Source organism: Salvelinus fontinalis, unplaced genomic scaffold (genome assembly GCF_029448725.1).
Source record: "Salvelinus fontinalis isolate EN_2023a unplaced genomic scaffold, ASM2944872v1 scaffold_0304, whole genome shotgun sequence".
Taxonomy (NCBI): domain Eukaryota; kingdom Metazoa; phylum Chordata; class Actinopteri; order Salmoniformes; family Salmonidae; genus Salvelinus; species Salvelinus fontinalis.
In genome coordinates this window covers 37430-57545 of record NW_026600513.1, presented here as the reverse complement: position 1 = coordinate 57545, position 20116 = coordinate 37430, and the positions used below count along the sequence as shown (strand labels likewise).

The window sequence follows — 20116 nt, the reverse complement described above, 5'->3', positions numbered from 1 at the left end:
CGGGCATGAGCTGAGTGCCCCAAATTTGGCCGATGGCGAAGTGTACATGCCATGCTTACGTCACTGGGCCCCTAATCAATCAATCAATCAATCAATCAATCAATCAAACACTTAATTTATGGAAATATTACCATACCAATAATCACAAAATCTCAAACTGTCCTTTTAAAATGAAAAAAAATAATAATACCATAATGGAGCTAATTTACAGGAGTTTCTATTATTTATTTCTGTAAAATTCTTAGGCGGGTCATGTAAGTGGTAATTTTCGGGATCAAAAAACTGTTTCAGTGCCAACTTAAACGACCAAAAGCAGATAGAAAGCATGCAGAAAAAATATTGAACACCTATATATTTATAATAATATCTTCTTTGAGAACCAACATTCCAATAATAGCTACACAGTCAGGGGGAAAAACAGAGGTTAACGTTACAGTCATGCATTTCTACAGGTTAACACTACAGTACACACTGCAGGTTTCAGGGATTGATTTTGTTATAATATTTGAGCAGAGGAACATCACATTACCCATGGCAAAATGCATAAAATTGTAGGAAATTAGCTTTAAAATTGAAAAATTGTCTCTCAGCTCCATGCCAAACTGTGTAGAATTGCTGGAAATGTGCTTCACAACAGCAACATTTTCTCTCCGCTGCTAAGATACTGTACCTTTAACTTTCTAGCTAATAAAATTTAAATGTTGATTACTTCTACTTGCCATTGTCATTCACCTGAGGATAAGACAATACATTACTTTTTGGGGGGTAATATATGATGGGGATCCGGTTTTCCTGGGTGGGGGTACCTGGGTAAGAAAGGTTTGAAAACCTATCAGTCAATCCCATTTTAGCAATATATACAGTATGCTACAAGCCACCTTGTTGAGTTCATTACCTTATGCATACGTTTATATGAGTACATGATGACTGATAATATTCTGGAAACTCTCAATCAAGACATGTGGAAGTCCTAAAATGTTTCATGGTTATTTAAACAGCATTTATTAGTATCAATGGATACTTGATTAATCCATTACTATAAATAGTTAATGATGCGATATTGAATTTGGGTTCAGATTTGGTGACTTAGTAAGTAGTCCTACTCTTGAACTCACCAAAATAAATCCTCTGTTTGGTTTCAACCTCATGATCAACTCTAAACTTAGATGATCTACTTACCTGGGTGAGTTTTAGTCGGAGTAATGTATGTTTGTGTAGAAGCTACATTGAAATGTCCAGAAATGTTCTTAACTTTTTGTATTACCAGTCACATTGCGACAAATGGAGAATGAGCAAATGATTAATGTTCCCTTTTCCTGAGCAATGTAGCTTTCATTGGTTGTAATTTATGATCCCTTTTTCCTAATCAATGATTTTAATTTGCTGTCAAAATCACCTCCAATAAGGACATTTACTGGAAAACTTTGATCAGACACAAGACAACGAGGCAGTGGATGGGAAATCTATTAAGACCTAATTTCTTAATGCTTTGTCTATAACATTTTGCCTGAATAAGTTACATAACATATCGTCACTTCCTCTTGAACTTGCAGACGTGTTGCTGTGCGTTTTGTTGCCAACCTTACTTTGCTAGCTGACAACTTTACGGTTTTTACTTTTTACTTTTTAATTACCGTTTATATTTGTAGTTTTTCCCTCACAACTTTTTTCCCTCATTCAACTTTTTCACTCCGGACGCTTTATCTGGACATGGTTCGTCAGCACCTTCAACAGTCGAAACTAAGTAGTAACAATAACATGATGCCTTCTAATTGCAGTCGCTGTACTCATAATATACAGGAGAACGATCGCCTAACGGCGAGGATAGCTGTGCTGCAAGCCCAGCTTCAGACGCAATCGTTAGGCAAGGGTAATTTCAGTGTAGGAAAGGATGAAACAGCGTCTGTGCCACCAGTAAGTATAGATAGTAGTATAAATCCCCTCGCACGGTCCCCGCAGCTGGACAACTTTCTCATGGCTTCTGGAGGGAAATGCTGTAGGAATGCTCAACCGGTGTCGCTCATTCAGCCGACAGAAACTTTCAACCGGTTTTCCCCATTAAGTAGCGAGTTGAAGTCTGAGGCCAAGTCTTCTATTGTCTCTACTCCTCCCGTTACGGGGTCAGAGACGCCGAAGCTTCCCACCATTAGCTCTGACAAATTGAAAACCCTAGTCACTGGCGACTCCATTACCCGCAGTATTAGACTTGAAACGAATCACCCAGCGATCATACACTGTTTACCAGGGGGCAGGGCTACCGACGTTAAGGCTAATCTGAAGATGGTGCTGGCTAAAGCTAAAACTGGCGAGTGTAGAGAGTATAGAGATATTGTTATCCACGTCGGCACCAATGATGTTAGGATGAAACAGTCAGAGGTCACCAAGCGCAACATAGCTTCAGCGTGTAAATCAGCTAGAAAGATGTGTCGGCATCGAGTAATTGTCTCTGGCCCCCTCCCAGTTAGGGGGAGTGATGAGCTCTACAGCAGAGTCTCACAACTCAATCGCTGGTTGAAAACTGTTTTCTGCCCCTCCCAAAAGATAGAATTTGTAGATAATTGGCCCTCTTTCTGGGACTCACCCACAAACAGGACCAAGCCTGACCTGCTGAGGAGTGACGGACTCCATCCTAGCTGGAGGGGTGCTCTCATCTTATCTACTAACATAGACAGGGCTCTAACTCCTCTAGCTCCACAATGAAATAGGATGCAGGCCAGGCAGCAGGCTGTTAGCCAGTTAGCCAGCTTAGCCTGTTGGGGATGGGGGCGCTGTTTAGACTATTTATGCTAATTTGGCTAATTTTTTAAACGGCTTCCCACAAAATCCTTGATCGTACAATATGCATATTATTATTATTATTGGATAGAAAACAGTCTATAGTTTCTATAGGAGTTGAAATTTTGTCTCTAAGTGGAACAGAGCCCATTCTACAGCAATTTCCCTGACATGGAGTCAGATTTGAGAAATGTTGGCCACTCTTCTGAAGTCAGTTAAAAGGGCACTGTCGTTGCTATGACTATACGGACACTTCTTACGTCTTCCCCTGGATGCCTTTACGTGATGACGATTCCAACGGGGTCGATTGCGCGTTCACAGGCCCTACAAATGAAAAAACCCTGAAGCTAGTCATTCTTTGGGAGCTGCGTCATGAGCCTAGAGGACACCGGCGCGCACCTGTTCCAAGCGTTAGTTTAGCCTGTTATATTTCTCCGGTCATCTTTTCACTCGTTATAGGAGTTAAAAACATCATAAGGTAGTTAATTTAAAGCGTTTTATAGCAATTTATATCCGTTTAGTGCGATTTTGGGACATTTATTTTTGCAACGATGTGAAAAGTTGGGCACGCTTTTCAGTTCATCCCGAACGCAGTTGACATTTCCACATGGCAAGAGGACAGCTTTCCACCAAAAGACGATTTCTCCCAAGAAAGGATCCTTTGCCCAAGATACTGATGGAAGAACAGCTCAAGGTAGGACATTTTTATTATGATAAATCGTGTTTCTGTCGAAACATTTTAGTGGCTTAGGACGCCATGTTTTTTGACGTAGCTTCGCTTGGCGCAAACTGTATTGAAAAGTAAGGATAAATTAAAAAATGTAATAACGCAATTGTATTAAGAATTAAATTGTCTATCAATCCCTGTCCACCCTATATTTTTTAGTCACGTTTATGAGTATTTATGTATAAGAGTAGATCACTGTCTAAGTGGCGCAAGGACTTTTTCTTTACCAGCTTGTCTACATTTCACATTGTCTAACTATGATTTTGGTGGCTAAATATAAACATTTTCGATCAAACTGTATATGCATGTTGTAATGTGATGTTACAGGAGTGTCATCGGAAGAATTCTGAGAAGGTTAGTGAAAAAATTAATATCTTTTGGCGATGTTGACTTTTATCGCTCACTTTGGCTAGAATCAATGCTGGGCTGCTAATTGCTATGTGCTAAGCTAATATAACGATTTATTGTGTTTTCGCTGTAAGACACTTAGAAAATCTGAAATATTGTCTGTATTCACAGGATCTGTGTCTTTCGATTCGTGTATGCTGTGTATTTTTACGAAATGTTTGATGATTAGTAGTTAGGTAAACACGTTGCTCATTGTAATTATTCTAGTCCATTTGTGATGGTGGGTGCAATTGTAAACTATGCCATCTACCTGAAATATGCACTTTTTTCTAACAAAACCTATCCCATACCATAAATATGTTATCAGACTGTCATCTAATGAGTTTTTTTGTTGGTTAGGGGCTATAAATATCTTAGTTTAGCCGAATTGGTGATGGCTACTGGTGTTGGTGGACAAATAAAAGATGGTGGATTATGCTAATGTGTTTTTAGGTAATAGATGTACATCTTTACATATTGTGTCTTCCCTGTAAAACATTTTAAAAATCGGAAATGTTGACTGGATTCACAAGATCTGTGTCTTTCATTAGCTGTATTGGACTTTAATGTGTGAAAGTTAAATATTTTAAAAAAATATTTTTTTTGAATTTCGCGGCACTGGTTTTTCAGTGGGGGGGGGGGGGGGTGTGCCGCTAGCGCCACGCTGATCCTAGACAGGTTAGTGGAGTCTGCCACTAGCATAGTCAGTGTAGTCAGCTCAGCCATCCCCATTGAGACTGTGTCTGTGCCTCGACCTAGGTTGGGCAAAACTAAACATGGCGGTGTTCACCTTAGCAATCTCACTAGGATAAAGACCTCCTCCATTCCTGCCATTATTGAAAGAGATTGTGATACCTCACATCTCAAAATAGGGTTACTTAATGTTAGATCCCTAACTTCAAAGGCAGTTATAGTCAATGAACTAATCACTGATCATAATCTTGATGTGATTGGCCTGACTGAAACATGCCTTAAGCCTGATGAATTTACTGTGTTAAATGAGGCCTCACCTCCTGGTTACACTAGTGACCATATCCCCCGTGCATCCCTCAAAGGCGGAGGTGTTGCTAACATTTACGATAGCAAATTTCAATTTACAAAAAAAAAAAATGACGTTTTCGTCTTTTGAGCTTCTAGTCATGAAATCTATGCAGCCTACTCAATCACTTTTTATAGCTACTATTTACAGGCCTCTTGGGCCATATACAGCGTTCCTCTCTGAGTTTCCTGAATTCCTATCAGACCTTGTAGTCATAGCAGATAATATTCAGATTTTTGGTGATTTTAATATTCATATGGAAAAGTCCACAGACCCACTCCAAAAGGCTTTTGGAGCCATCATCGACTCAGTGGGTTTTGTCCAACATGTCTCTGGACCTACTCACTACCACAGTCATACTCTGGACCTAGTTTTGTCCCATGGAATAAATGTTGTAGATCTTAATGTTTTTCTTCATACTCCTGGACTATCGGACCACCATTTTATTACGTTTGCAATCGCAAAAAATAATCTGCTCAGACCCCAACCAAGGAGCATCAAAATTTGTGCTATAAATTCTCAGACAACACAAAGATTCCTTGATGCCCTTCCAGAATCCTTCTGCCTACCCAAGGACGTCAGAGGACAAAAATCAGTTGACCACCTAACTGAGGAACTCAATTAAATCTTGCGCAATACCCTAGATGCAGTTGCACCCCTAAAAACTAAAAACATTTGTCATAAGAAACTAGCTCCCTGGTATACAGAAAATACCCGAGCTCAGAAGCAAACTTCCAGAAAATTGGAACGGGAATGGCGCTACACCAAACTGGAAGTCTTCCGACTAGCTTGGAAAGACAGTACCGTGCAGTATTGAAGAGCCCTCACTGCTGCTCGATCATCCTACTTTTCCAACTTAATTGAGGAAAATAAGAACAATCCAAAATTTATTTTTGATACTGTTGCAAAGCTAACTAAAAAGCAGCATTCCCCAAGTGAGGATGGCTTTCACTTCAGCAGTAATACATTCATGACCTTCTTTGAGGAAAAGATCATGATCATTACATTTACGTCATTTAGCAGACGCTCTTATCCAGAGCGACTTACAAATTGGAAATTTCAAACATATTCATCCTGGTCCCCCCGTGGGAAGTGAACCCTGGTCCCCCCGTGGGAAGTGAACCCACAACCCTGGCGTTGCAAGCGCCATGCTCTACCAACTGAGCCACACGGGATCATTAGAAAGCAAATTACGGACTCCTCTTTAAATCTGTGTATTCCTCCAAAGCTCAGCTGTCCTAAATCTGCACAACTCTGCCAGGACCTAGGATCAAGAGAGACACTCAAGTGTTTTTGTACAATATCTCTTGACACAATGATGAAAATAATCATGGCCTCTAAACCTTCAAGCTGCATACTGGATCCTATTCCAACTAAAATACTGAAAGAGCTGCTTCATGTGCTTGGCCCTCCTATGTTGAACATAATAAACGTCTCTCTATCCACCGGATGTGTACCAAACTCACTAAAAGTGGCAGTAATAAAGCCTCTCTTGAAAAAGCCAAACCTGGACCCAGAAAATATAAAAAACTATCGGCCTATATCGAATCTTCCATTCCTCTCAAAAATTTTAGAAAAAGCTGTTGCGCAGCAACTCACTGCCTTCCTGAAGACAAACAATGTATACAGAATGCTTCAATCTGGTTTTAGACCCCATCATAGCACTGAGACTGCACTTGTGAAGGTGGTAAATGACCTTTTAATGGCGTCAGACCGAGGCTCTGCATCTGTCCTCGTGCTATTAGACCTTAGTGCTGCCTTTGATACCATCGATCACCACATTCTTTTGGAGAGACTGGAAACCCAAATTGGTCTACACGGACAAGTTCTGGCCTGGTTTAGATCTCATCTGTTGGAAAGATATCAGTTTGTCTCTGTGAATGGTTTGTCCTCTGACAAATCAACTGTAAATGTCGGTGTTCCTCAAGGTTCCGTTTTTGGACCACTTGTTTTCACTATATATTTTACCTCTTGGGGATGTCATTCGAAAACATAATGTAAACTTTCACTGCTATGTGGATGACACACAGGTGTACATTTCAATGAAACATGGTGAAGCCCCAAAATCGCCCTCGCTAGAAGCCTGTGTTAAAGACATAAGGAAGTGGATGGCTAAAACTTTCTAGTTTTAAACTCGGAAAAACAGAGATGCTTGTTCTAGGTCCCAAGAAACATAGATATCTTCTGTTAAATCTGACAATTAATCTTGATGGTTGTAAAGTCGTCTCAAATAAAACTGTGAAGGACCTCGGCGTTACTCTGGACCCTGATCTCTCTTTTGACGAACATATCAAGACTGTTTCAAGGACAGCTTTTTTCCATCTACGTAACATTGCAAATATCAGAAATTTTCTGTCCAAAAATGATGCAGAAAAATTTATCCATGCTTTTGTTACTTCTAGGTTAGACTACTGCAATGCTCTACTTTCCGGCTACCCGGATAAAGCACCTAAATAAACTTCAGTTAGTGCTAAATACGGCTGCTAGAATCCTGACTAGAACCAAGAAATTTGATCATATTACTCCAGTGCTAGCTTCCCTACACTGGCTTCCTGTTAAGGCAAGGGCTGATTTCAAGGTTTTACTGTTAACCTATAAAGCGTTACATGGGCTTGCTCCTACCTATCTTTCCCAGTTGGTCCTGCCGTACATACCTACACGTACGCTACGGTCACAAGACGCAGGCCTCCTTATTGTCCCTAGAATTTCTAAGCAAACAGCTGGAGGCAGGGCTTTCTCCTATAGATCTCCATTTTTATGGAATGGTCTGCCTACCCATGTGAGAGACGCAGACTCGGTTTCAACCTTTAAGTCTTTACTGAAGACTTATCTCTTCAGTAGGTCATATGATTGAGTGTAGTCTGGCCCAGGAGTGTGAAGGTGAACGGAAAGGCTCTGGAGCAACGAACCGCCCTTGCTGTCTCTGCCTGGCTGGTTCCCCTCTCTCCACTGTGATTCTCTGCCTCTAACCCTGCTACAGGGGCTGAGTCACTGGCTTACTGGTGCTCTTTCATGCCGTCCCTAGGAGGCGTGCGTCACTTGAGTGGGTTGAGTTACTGACGTGATCTTCCTGTCTGGGTTGGCGCCCCCCCTTGGTTTGTGCTGTGGTGGAGATCTTTGTGGGCAATACTCGGCCTTGTCTCAGGATTGTAAGTTGGTGGTTGAAGATATCCCTCTAGTGGTGCGGGGGCTATGCTTTGGCAAAGTGGGTGGGGTTATATCCTTCCTGTTTGGCCCTGTCCGGGGGTATCATCGGATGGGGCCACAGTTTCTCCTGACCCCTCCCGTCTCAGCCTCCAGTATTTATGCTGCAGTAGTTTATGTGTCGGGGGGCTAGGGTCAGTTGGTTATATCTGGAGTACTTCTCCTGTCTTATCCGGTGTCCTGTGTGAATTTAAGTATGCTCTCTCTAATTTTCTCCTTCTCTCTTTCTTTCTCTCTCTCGGAGGACCTGAGCCCTAGGACCATGCGTCAGGACTACCGGGCATGATGACTCCTTGCTGTCCCCAGTCCACCAGGCCTTGCTGCTGTTCCAGTTTTAACTATTCTACCTGCGGCTATGGAACCCTGACCTGTCCACCGGACGAGCTACCTGTCCCAGACCTGCTGTTTTCAACTTTCTAGAGACCGCAGGAGCAGTAGAGATACTCTTAATGATCGGCTATGAAAAGCCAACTGACATTTACTCCTGATTATTATTTGACCATGCTGGTCATTTATGAACATTTGAACATCTTGGCCATGTTCTGTTATAATCTCCACCCGGCACAGCCAGAAGAGGACTGGCCACCCCTCATAGCCTGGTAGCTCTCTAGGTTTCTTCCTAGGTTTTGGCCTTTCTAGGGAGTTTTTCCTAGCCACCGTGCTTCTACACCTGCATTGCTTGCTGTTTGGGGTTTTAGGCTGGGTTTCTGTACAGCACTTCGAGATATTAGCTGATGTACAAAGGGCTATATAAAAAATAATAATAATATGTAAATTAATGAATGATCCAAATGAAAAACAGATTGTATTTTTCCTTTGGGTTGTCCTTCAACTTTCTGGTTACAGAGCTAGATTGACATGAAGAAGGCATATTTGTGGCCTGCTGGAGGTCATTTTGCAGGGCTCTGGCAGTGCACCTCCTTGCACAAAGGCGGAGGTAGCGGGCCTGCTGCTGGGTTGTTGCCCTCCTACGGCCTCCTCCACGTCTCCTGATGTACTGGCCTGTCTGCTGGTAGCGCCTCCATGCTCTGGACACTACGCTGACAGACACAACAAACCTTTTTGCCACAGCTCGCATTGATGTGCCATCCTGGATGAACTGCACTACCTGAGCCACTTGTGTGGGTTGTAGACTCTGTCTCATGCTACCACTAGAGTGAAAGCACCGCCAGCATTCAAAAGTGACCAAAACATCAGCCAGGAAGCATAGGAACTGAGAAGTGGTCTGTGGTCACCACCTGCAGAATCACTCCTTTTTTGGGGGTGTCTTACTAATTGCCTATAATTTCCACCTTTTGTCTATTCCATTTGCACAACAGCATGTGAAATTTATTGTCAATCAGTGTTGCTTCCTACGTGGACAGTTTGATTTCACAGAAATGTGATTGACTTGGAGTTACATTGTGTTGTTTAAGTGTTCCCTTTATTTTTTTGAGCAGTGTACTTTGGTGCGAAAAGTGCAAATCAATCCAGGAACAACAGCAAAGGACCTTCTGAAGATGCTGGAGGAAACAGGTACAAAAGTATCTATATCCACAGTAAAATGAATCCTATATCGAGATAACCTGATAGGCTGCTCAGCAAGGAAGAAGCCACTGCTCCAAAACCACTATAAAAAAGCCAGACTACGGTTTACAACTGCACATGGGGACAAGATTGTACTTTTTGGAGAAATGTCCTCTGGTCTGATGAAACAAAAATAGAACTGTTTGGCCATAATGACCATTGTTATTTTTGGAGACGAAAGGGGGATGCTTGCAAGCCGAAGAACACTATCCCAACCGTGAAGCACAGGGGTGGCAGCATCATGTTGTGGGGGTGCTTTGCTGTAGGAGGGACTAGTGCACTTCACAAAATAGATGGCATCATGAATATTGGAAAATTGTCGATATATTGAAGCATCATCTCAAGACCTGTCAGGAAGTTAAAGCTTGGTCGCAAATGGGTCTTCCAAATGGACAATGACCCCAAGCATACTTCCAAAGTTGTGGCAAAATGGCTTAAGGACAACAAAGTCAAGGTATTGGAGTGGCCATCACAAATCCCTGACCTCAAACCTATAAAAAATGTGTGGGCAGAACTGAATAAGCATGTGCAAGCAAAGAGGCCTACAAACCTGACTCAGTTACACCAGCTCTGTCAGGAGGAATGGGCTAAAATTCACACAACTTATTGTGGGAAGCTTTTGGAAGGCAACCCGAAAAGTTTAACCCAAATTCAACAATTTAAAGGCAATGCTACCAAATACTAATTGAGTGTATGTAAACTTCTGAATAGTCACAGTGCGTACAATATCTTCTATACACTTCCTGATGAACTCAGTCACCGTATCAGTGTATTCGTCTATGTTGTTCTCGTAGGCTACCCGGAACATATCCCAGTCTGCTTGATCAAAACAATCTTGAATGTGGATTCCAATTGGTCAGACCAGCATTGAATAGTCCCTAGCATGTGTACTTCCTGTTTGAGTTTCTGCCTATAGGAAGGGAGGAGCAAAATTGAGTCGAGATCAGATTTTCCGAAGGGAGGGCGGGTTGGAGTTGGAGTAGCAGTGGAAGTGTTTTAGCAGCGTGAGTACTGCAGTAAATATGTTGATGGAACTTCGGTAGCGTTTTCCTCAAATTTGCTTTGTTAAAATCCCCAGCTACAATAAATATGGCCTCAGGATATGTGGTTTCCAGTTTGCATCAAGTGCAGTGAAGTTCTTTGAGGGCCGTCGTGGTATCGGCTTGAGGGGGGATATACATGGCTGTGACTATAACCGAAGAGAATTCTCTTGGGAGGTAATACGGTCGGCATGTGATTGTGAGTTATTCTTGGTTGGGTTAACAAAAGGACTTGACTTCCTGTATGTTATCACAATCACACCATCAGTAGTTAATCGTGAAACATACACCCCTTGTCACGTTCCTGACCTGTTTTCTGTTATTTTGTATGTGTTTAGTTGGTCAGGACGTGAGTTGGGGTGGGCATTCTATGTTATGTGCTTCTATGTTTAGGTCGTTTGTAATTAGCCTTATATGGTTCTCAATCAGGGACAGGTGTTTGACGTTTTCCTCTGATTGAGAACCATATAAAGGTAGGCTGTTCACACTGTTTGTTTGTGGGTGGTTGTCTTCCGTGTCTGTGTATGTTGCACCACACGGGACTGTTTGTTTGTTCGTTTGTTGTAGTCTGTACCTGTTCGTGCGTTCTTCGTGTTTTATCTAAGTTCTCATAGTTCAGGTCTGTCTACGTTTGTTATTTTGTAGTTTGTTGAAGTGTTTTCGGTTTTACTTTAATAAACATCATTATGTCAAAATATCACGCTGCGCTTTGGTACAATCCCTACTCCTCCTCTTCATCCGAAGAGGAGGAGGACAGCCGTTACACCCCTGCCCTTCTTCTCGGAGCGATATTTATTCCTGTCTGTGAGATGAACTGAGAAGCCAACTGACTGTGCGGACTCAGGCAGTATATCCCCAGAGAGCCATGTTTCCGTGAAACAGAGGATGTTACAATCCCTGATGTCTCTCTGGAAGGAAATCCTCGACCCTGAGCTCGTCAACTTTATTATCCAGAAACTGAACATTAGCGAGTAATATACTCGGAAGCGGGGGTGGTGAGCCCGCCTCCTGAGTCAGACTAGACTTCCACTCCGAGTACCTCTCCTCAGCTGGGGGTGTTTTGGGTCAGCCTCTGGAATCAGTTCAATTGCCCTGGGGGGTACGAACAAAGGATCCGATTCGGGAAAGTCATATTCGTGGTTGTAATGCTGGTCAGTTACCGCCACAATGATATCAAAAAGTTTGTCTTGGCTGTATATAATAACACATTTTATGGGCTACTAATCTAAGAAATACAGCAAAGTTTCCTAAGAGCCAGAAGCACAGCAGCCTTATCTGTCAGCGCCATTTTATCACTGCATTAAATGTTCTTGGTATACCATTTCCTTTTATGAGTTGATATATCAAGTGATGTTTGCCTTTTTACATTGAATAATTTACCGTCCGACATCCCTGTGTTTTGGCTTTGTAAGTAGAGCCCAGGTTTGTGGAGGGAAACCTTTCTATTCAAGCAGACTGGTCTGTCTGATGAAGATCTGTGAATGGAACAGTGACAGTTAGCGCTATCCTCCTAGTTGTGTGGCAGTCAATTAGAGTATTTCATTTTGGCTACATTCTTATCTATAGTGTGATGTTTTATTTGCCTACTGTAGATATGAGCACCCCACTGCTTTTGCAAGTGCACCTTTGCCCTTGAAGTCCTGCGTCCACGTGTATGTGTGGACTACCATCTCTGGTTAAATGGTTTGGACAGATACATTAACTCAGGTCTGTGTACAGTTCCTTCAGAAAGCATTCATACACCTTGACAGCCTGAAATCAAATCTTACCCATCTACACGTTCAATCATTTTATTTGCAAATGTATTGAAAATGAACTACAGAAATCTAATTTACATGTGTATTCACACCCGAGTCAATACATGTTAGGCTCACAGCTGTAATCGCTGCCAAAGGGGATTCTAAAAGCGTTGCAAACCTGGACTGTACGATATTTGCACATTCTTTTAAATTCTTCAAGCTCTGTTAAGTTGGTTGATCATAGCTAGACAGCCATTTCAGTCAACTTGGCCACTCAAATATTCAATGTCATCTTGGTAATAACTCGTGTATATTTGGGCTCGTTTATTGTGCTGCTGAAAGTGTTCTTCCAGTGTCTGTTGGAAAGCTGACAACCAGCTTTTCCTCTAGGATTTTGCGTGTTCTTAGCGTTATGCCATTTATTTTCTGTTCAAAAACTGTAGTCCTTGCCAATGACAAGCAAACTCATATGCTTCAGCCACCACCAAGCTTGAAAATATGAAGACTGGTACTCCGTCCTTGTGTTTACCCCAAACATAACTTAATGTCCTGATTACAGTGTTAACTTCTTTGCTGCATGCTATGTGGTATTGCTGTTATGGGCAGCATAGCTATATGCAGAATACTGTGCTTTTTGTATCCTTAAGGGTCCATGTTTCCAAGACCTCCCAAATCCTTCTTGGTGTAATTTGTGGATTAAAATAGACTTAAAGCGTGCGAGTGGACATGTTTCAGAATATTGAAAAAATAACATTAAGTCTCATCTTTATGCTGCCTAGTTTAATTCAGATCAATCAGGGCAGTTCAGATAATCAACATTGTTTTGAAGAAATACTTTTATACACAAAATGCACCAAGTATTAATAACATTATTTGAAATAGTTATTTTTGATATTGTTTTATTTCACCATATATCCTCCTGACCATGCCTTGCTGCAGCACCAGGGATAAGGATCCAAAGGGCCTCATTTAAAAACATATTACTACACACAAATTATGCCTATGACAAAATAAACAATGAATGGGATATACAAATCTTGAATTGACATGGAAATATGCAATTTACAGATTTTACACTCAATTGAGATTTCAAAAGAGGAGAGAGGACAGGAAAGAAAGACATCCACCCAATGAAGAGGACGATATCCAAGAAGTCGTTGGTCTTTGTTCCTCAGAAGATCTCCTGCAAAACAAAAAACGGTCAACCCCAGTATTCTACTTCCCAGTCATGTGAGTGCGTTCGTGTGTGTGCCTCACGTTTAACCACAGGTGTAAGCCACATCCAGGTACTTGTAGGTTCCTACACAGGGATCCCCATACAGAGAACTGGACGCCGGGACGTCACACTGGCTCTTCCCATTACACCTGTGTCAACGACAGGTACAGGTTAACACTACAGTCATGCACTTCTACAGGTAGAATTTAACACTACAGTACACACTGCCGGTTTCAGTACCTCTTTGCCACCTTACTGGCAGTTGTGGATTGGCTGAGACAGTTGGTGTTGGCTAGTTGGTTAGCGGGCCGATTAAAGGAACACACTAGCTGGTCACGGCGGCCATAGTTAGCACTGTGGATCTGGATCGTACCTTCATCTAAGGGAGAGGAGGAAGGGGGGTGAAGATTGGATGTCTTTGGTGTACAAGTGGTGGTAATAAACAGTGTATAATACTGCTCTACTATTTCATATGAGATGTGAGTATACTGTACAGCAGTGTTGACCAGCTTACCACATTCTAATAGATCACATTCTGATAGAGCAGCATACTACCCTGCATCCCACTGCTGGCTTGCTTCTGAAACTAAGCAGGGTTGGTCCTGTTGAGTCCCTTGATGGGTGACCAGATGCTGCTGGAAGTGGTGTTGAAGGGCCAGTAGATGGCACCCTTTCCTCTGGTCTAAAAAAAATAACCCATAGCCCTGTGTAGGGTGCCGTCTTTTGGATGGGACGTTAAACGGGTGTCCTGACTCTCTGGTCACTAAAGAGCCCCATGGCACACAGCGTAAGAGTAGGGCTGTTAACCCCGGTGTCCTGGCTAAATTCCCAAATCTTGCCCTCATTCCATCATGGTCACCTAATCATCCCCAGCTTACAATTGGCTCATTCATACTCTCTCCCCTGTACCTATTCCCCAGGTCATTGCTGTAAATGAGAATGTGTTCAGTCAACTTACCTGGTAAAATGAGGGATATATATAAACAAAAAATAGAGCCCCAAATTCTAGTAGGGCATCAGAGCCTCCCCAAATTCTAGTAGGGCATCAGAGCCTCCCCAAATTCTAGTAGGGCATCAGAGCCTCCCCAAATTCTAGTAGGGCATCAGAGCCTCCCCAAATTCTAGTAGGGCATCAGAGCCTCCCCAAATTCTAGTAGGGCATCAGAGCCTCCCCAAATTCTAGTAGGGCATCAGAGCCTCCCCAAATTCTAGTAGGGCATCAGAGCCTCCCCAAATTCTAGTAGGGCATCAGAGCCTTACCACATTCTAGTAAAACATCAGAGCCTCAGCACATTCTAGTAAAACATCAGAGCCTCAGCACATTCTAGTAAAACATCAGAGCCTTACCACATTCTAGTAAAACATCAGAGCCTCACCACATTCTAGTAAAACATCAGAGCCTCACCACATTCTAGTAAAACATCAGAGCCTTCACACATTCTAGTAAAACATCAGAGCCTTCACACATTCTAGTAAAACATCAGAGCCTTACCACATTCTAGTAAAACATCAGAGCCTTACCACATTCTAGTAAAACATCAGAGCCTTACCACATTCTAGTAAAACATCAGAGCCTTCACACGTGATTCTGCGTGCTGCAAGGAGTGGACAAACAAGAGTTACACACCACACTGGCCACTGCTGGGCAGACATAAATAAAGACATACCTTTTCATAGCAGACATTAGCCTGGTGTAGTATTATTATACATAGAAACAGACTGACTTGCTAGGATGCAGGTGTAGGTGGTTTCCAGGTATTTGTAGATTCCAAAACAGGGGTCAGAAGTACGGAAGACTTCAGTGTTCACTTCACACACCTGTTTCCCATTGCACCTGGGGGATATCAGGAGGTAAGATGAGCTATGGCTGGGATTTAATCAAACGCGGTGTCAACAAGCATGCAGCGCTGGACATTTACAGCAGACATCTGCAGCGTTTACCGGGAACGTCAGGAAAATTGGCTTTAAAAAGGCACATTGACGATACTGCAATGTGCTTTTCAACAACACGCCTCACTGAATCCCAGCCTGTCTTTATCAAATAAACACTGACTGAGTACCTCTGTGAGAGGACCTCCAGGGTGCCTGTCTTTATCAAATAAACACTGACTGAGTACCTCTGTGAGAGGACCTCCAGGGTGCCTGTCTTTATCAAATAAACACTGACTGAGTACCTCTGTGAGAGGACCTCCAGGGTGCCTGTCTTTATCAAATAAACACTGACTGAGTACCTCTGTGAGAGGACCTCCAGGGTGCCTGTCTGTGAACACTGTGTGTTGGTCAGCTGATTGGCAGGTTGTCCTTCTCTGCAGGTGGTTCCGTCAGTCCGTCCATACAGAGCTCTCTCAATGAAGATCACTCCAGAATCTAGCAGGGCAAGAAACACAATGTAAAGAAACAGACAGCACTATGGAGAGACCATCAGGATAGAATGTGTGTGTTCTTACCACAGATCAGGAACTGGACGTTTTCTCCATAGTCACAGGTAACCACTCTAGTCGCTGAGTGAGAAACAATTACCATCACATTAACTGAACAAAAAACAAACGCAACAAATAATGTGTTGGTCCCATGTTTCATGAGCAAAAATAAAAAAGCCCAGAAGTGTTACATATGCAGAAAAACATCTCAAATGTTTAACAAAAATTAGTTAACATCCCTTTCAGTGAGCATCTCTCCTTTGCCAAGATGATGCATCTGTCAGGTGGCTGGATTAAATAAAGAATCTGATTAAACATGCTCATTACACAGGTACACCTTATACTGGGAACAATTAAAAGCTAAAAAAAAGTGCAGCTGTGTCACAACACAATGTCAGATGTCTCAAGTTGAGGGAGTGTGCAATTGGCATGAGTACCATAGGAATGTCCACTAGAGCTGTTGCCCCATAATTTCATGTTCATTTCTCTACCATAAGCAGCCTCCAACACTGTTTTACAGAATTTGGCAATATGTCCAACCGGCCTCACAAATGCAAACCACCAGTACCCAGGACCTCCACATCCAGCTTCTTCACCTGCGGGATTGTCGGATATGCCCTCCGACGAACCATCACATGCAAAGCGTCAATACAGAACTAAGATCAAATCGTACTACACCGGCTCCGATGACCGTCAGCTGTAGCAGGGCTTGCAAACTATTAGACTACAAAGGGAAGCACAGCCAAGAACTGCCCAGTGAAAAGCCTACTAGACAAGCTAGATTACTTATATGCTCGCGTCGAGATATGTAACACTGAAACATGCATGAGAGCATCACCTGTTCCGGATGACTGATCACGGTCTCCGCAGCCGATGTGAGTAAGACCTTTAAACAGGTCCACATTGACAAGGCAGGGCCAGACGGATTACCAGGACCAGTACTCAAGCATGCGCTGACCAACTGGCAAGTGTCTTCACTGACATTTTCAACCTCTCCCTGTCAGTCTGTAATACCAACATGTTTCAAGCAGACCACCATAGTGCCCAAGAACACTAAGGTACCCTGCCTAAATGACTACCGACCCATAGCACTTACGTCTGAGGCCATGAAGTACATTGAAAGGCTGGCCATGGCTCACGTCAACACCATTATCCCAGAACTCAAGACCCACTCCAATTAGCATACCGCTCCAACAGATCCACAGATAATGCAATCTCTATTGCACTCCACACTGCCCTTCCCACCTGGACAAAAGGAACACCTATGTGAGAATGCTATTCATTGACTACAGCTCAGTGTTCAACACCATAGTTCCCTCAAAGCTAATCACTAAGCTAAGGACCCTGGGACAAACACCTCCCTCTGCAACTGGATCCTGGACTTCCTGACAGGCCAACCCAGGTGGTAAGGGTAGGTAACAACACATCCGCCACACTGATCGTCAACACGTGGGCCCTCAGGGGTGCGTGTGCAGTCGCCTCCTGTACTCCGTTTACTCATGACTGCATGGCCAGGCATGACTCCAACGACATCATTAAGTTTGCTGATGACAACAGTGGTAGGCCTGTTCAACGACAAGACGGCCTATAGGGAGGAGGTCAGTGACCTGACCGTGTGGGTCAAGGACAACAACCTCTCCCTCATCAAGACAAATGAGATGATTGTGGACTACAGGAAAAGGAGGACCGAGCACACACCCATCCTCATCGACGGGGCTGTAGTGGAGCAGGTTGAGAAAGTCAAGTTCCTTGGCGTCCACATCACCAACAAACATGGTCCAAGCACACCAAGACAGTCAGACTGAAAATTTGGCATGGGTCCTCAAAAGGTTCTACAGTTGAACCAGAGAGCATTGCAACGGGTTGCATCACTGCCTGGTACGGTAACTGCTCCGATCAAGGCACTACAGAGGGTAGTGTGTATGGCCCAGTACATCATTGGGGCCCAAGCTTCCTGCCATCCAGGACCTCCATACCATTCAGTGTCAGAGGAAGGCCCTAAAAATTGTCAATGACTCCGGCCACCCTAGTCAGACTTCTCTCTGCTACCGCACAGCAAATGGTACTAGAGCGCCAAGTCTAGGTCCAAGACGATTCCAAACAGCTTCTACCCTCAAGCCATACGACTCCAGAACATGTAATCAAATGGCTGGTTAAGGGCTTGTAAGTAAGCATTTCACTGTAAGGTCTATGATACCTGTTGTATCGGTGCTTGTGACAAATAACATTTGATTTGCTGAGGAGTATTTCTGTGTAATAAAGCCCTTGTGGGGAAAAACTAATTGGCTGAGCCTGGCTACCCAATGGGTGGTGCTAGGCCCACCCACTTGGGAGCCAGGCCCATCTGTGGTGGCACCCTTGCCCAGTCAAGTGAAATACATTGATTAGGGCCTAATGAATTCATTTCAATTGACAGCTTTCTTTATATGAACTGTAACTCAGTAAAATCTTTGAAATTGTTGTGGTTATTTTTTATTCAGTTTAGAAAAAGATGTGCTCACACACAATCACCAACGTACCTGCAGCTGGTAGTGTACAGCAAACTGCAGCCAGCACTGAAACACACATCACACAGCTAGCTCAGCTTTTCTAACCTTGGTCAGTCTCTTCGCAATTATTTACAGGAGAAGAGTAGTGTACAGCATATACAGTAAATATTTAAATAGGGTACAGTATATTGTATGGTACAGAGTATAGACAGACATGGAACATCACCTCCTCCTCAATACAGGATGATGTATTCTAGACCTGGGTCATACTGTTTATATTGGACTTCAATTACTTTCAATACTAACTGATACAGAAACATTTGAAAAATACTGGAATGTATATTTTCAACTCCGTCAAATACATATTTTGTTACAAGTCAGTATACTCACAGGTGAACGCAATCAGTCTTACAAGGCGCATGATGCTGGGTACAGGTGTGGTAGTAGCTGGTTCAGTTGTAGTAGTAACAGGTAAGATGTTACAGAAGGTCACCTGGACATATACACCTTTAACATTTATTGATACTTCTCAAGAACAGATCCTTGTTTGCAAAGCATCAACCAGGAACACAAAGCACAGCGGATTAGCAGTCAACTCGGCAACACAGATCTAAAATCTGACGCCAGCTCAAACCACATGTACTGTGTGATGGTGCTGTCCTCCCGTTACGCAACCACCACAGCATGAAGCTTTTTTTGGTTATCGTCGGGTTTTATTTTCTCTAGGTGTTGATCTACCTGTGATTATGTAACGTAATACAGTTTCAGTAAACATTTTAGTTAATTCTCCACTAGAGAAAATCTAATGAACCAGTGCTTAATTTTAGCCGGAAGGCACCTTCCTGTTTGAGACTTTCATTGGGAACCTATTTGGCCGGATTCGGTACCTCTCCCAGAATTGCATTTTTTTTAATCACTTTTTCCAATGTGAAAATTATAATTAAATCTATCAAAGTTCATTCGAGTTGCCTCATTGTCAATTCTTCCTGACAACAGGCCATTCCCAATATTTCAAATACAATCACAGGAAAAGACAGGTTGGAAAGCAAATGGCTCCTGCTGAAAAAGACATCGGTCTGCTGTAGGCTACCAAAATATATTTGGTCAGTTTCCAAATATTGTCTTACAATGTAAAACAAGAGAGCGATGGGCTTTTGGCACGAACATGTCGGACATCCCCGATGTTGTAAAACAGTATTTGGTAGCTGATCAAATATATTTTGGCAGCCTACAGCAGACCGATGTCTTTTTTGTTGTGCCAAAAGCCCATCTCACTCTCGACTATAACTTCGTCCTCATATTGTAGCCTACAATATATGTGTCTCCACACACCTAGGCCAAGGATATTGATGGATTCAAGACGAGGTGGTTTTTATTGAGCCCCGATTCAGTTTGTCAGTGTCAAAGTAGCCTGTCATTTCGATCATTTGTGCACTATTAAAGATTCTGCCAAAGTCAGTCATGTAAAATTATGCAGAATTGCATTAAACATATTTATATGAAGAGCCACATTT

At 42.8% G+C, this 20116-nt stretch overlaps 1 protein-coding gene across 1 annotated transcript; it reads right to left on the bottom strand.

Moving 5' to 3' along the window:
• Window positions 1–13665: 13665 nt before the first annotated feature.
• Window positions 13666–19168, bottom strand: LOC129845437 (L-rhamnose-binding lectin CSL2-like). The gene is made up of 8 exons (XM_055913359.1): window positions 18993–19168; window positions 18633–18668; window positions 16141–16194; window positions 15925–16060; window positions 15418–15527; window positions 15244–15288; window positions 13934–14072; window positions 13666–13842 (listed from the first exon to the last, which is right to left on the bottom strand). Exons 1-8 carry the CDS (start codon window positions 19021–19023, stop codon window positions 13737–13739), a joined length of 657 nt encoding a protein of 218 aa, XP_055769334.1. The 5' UTR covers window positions 19024–19168; the 3' UTR covers window positions 13666–13736.
• Window positions 19169–20116: the final 948 nt, after the last annotated feature.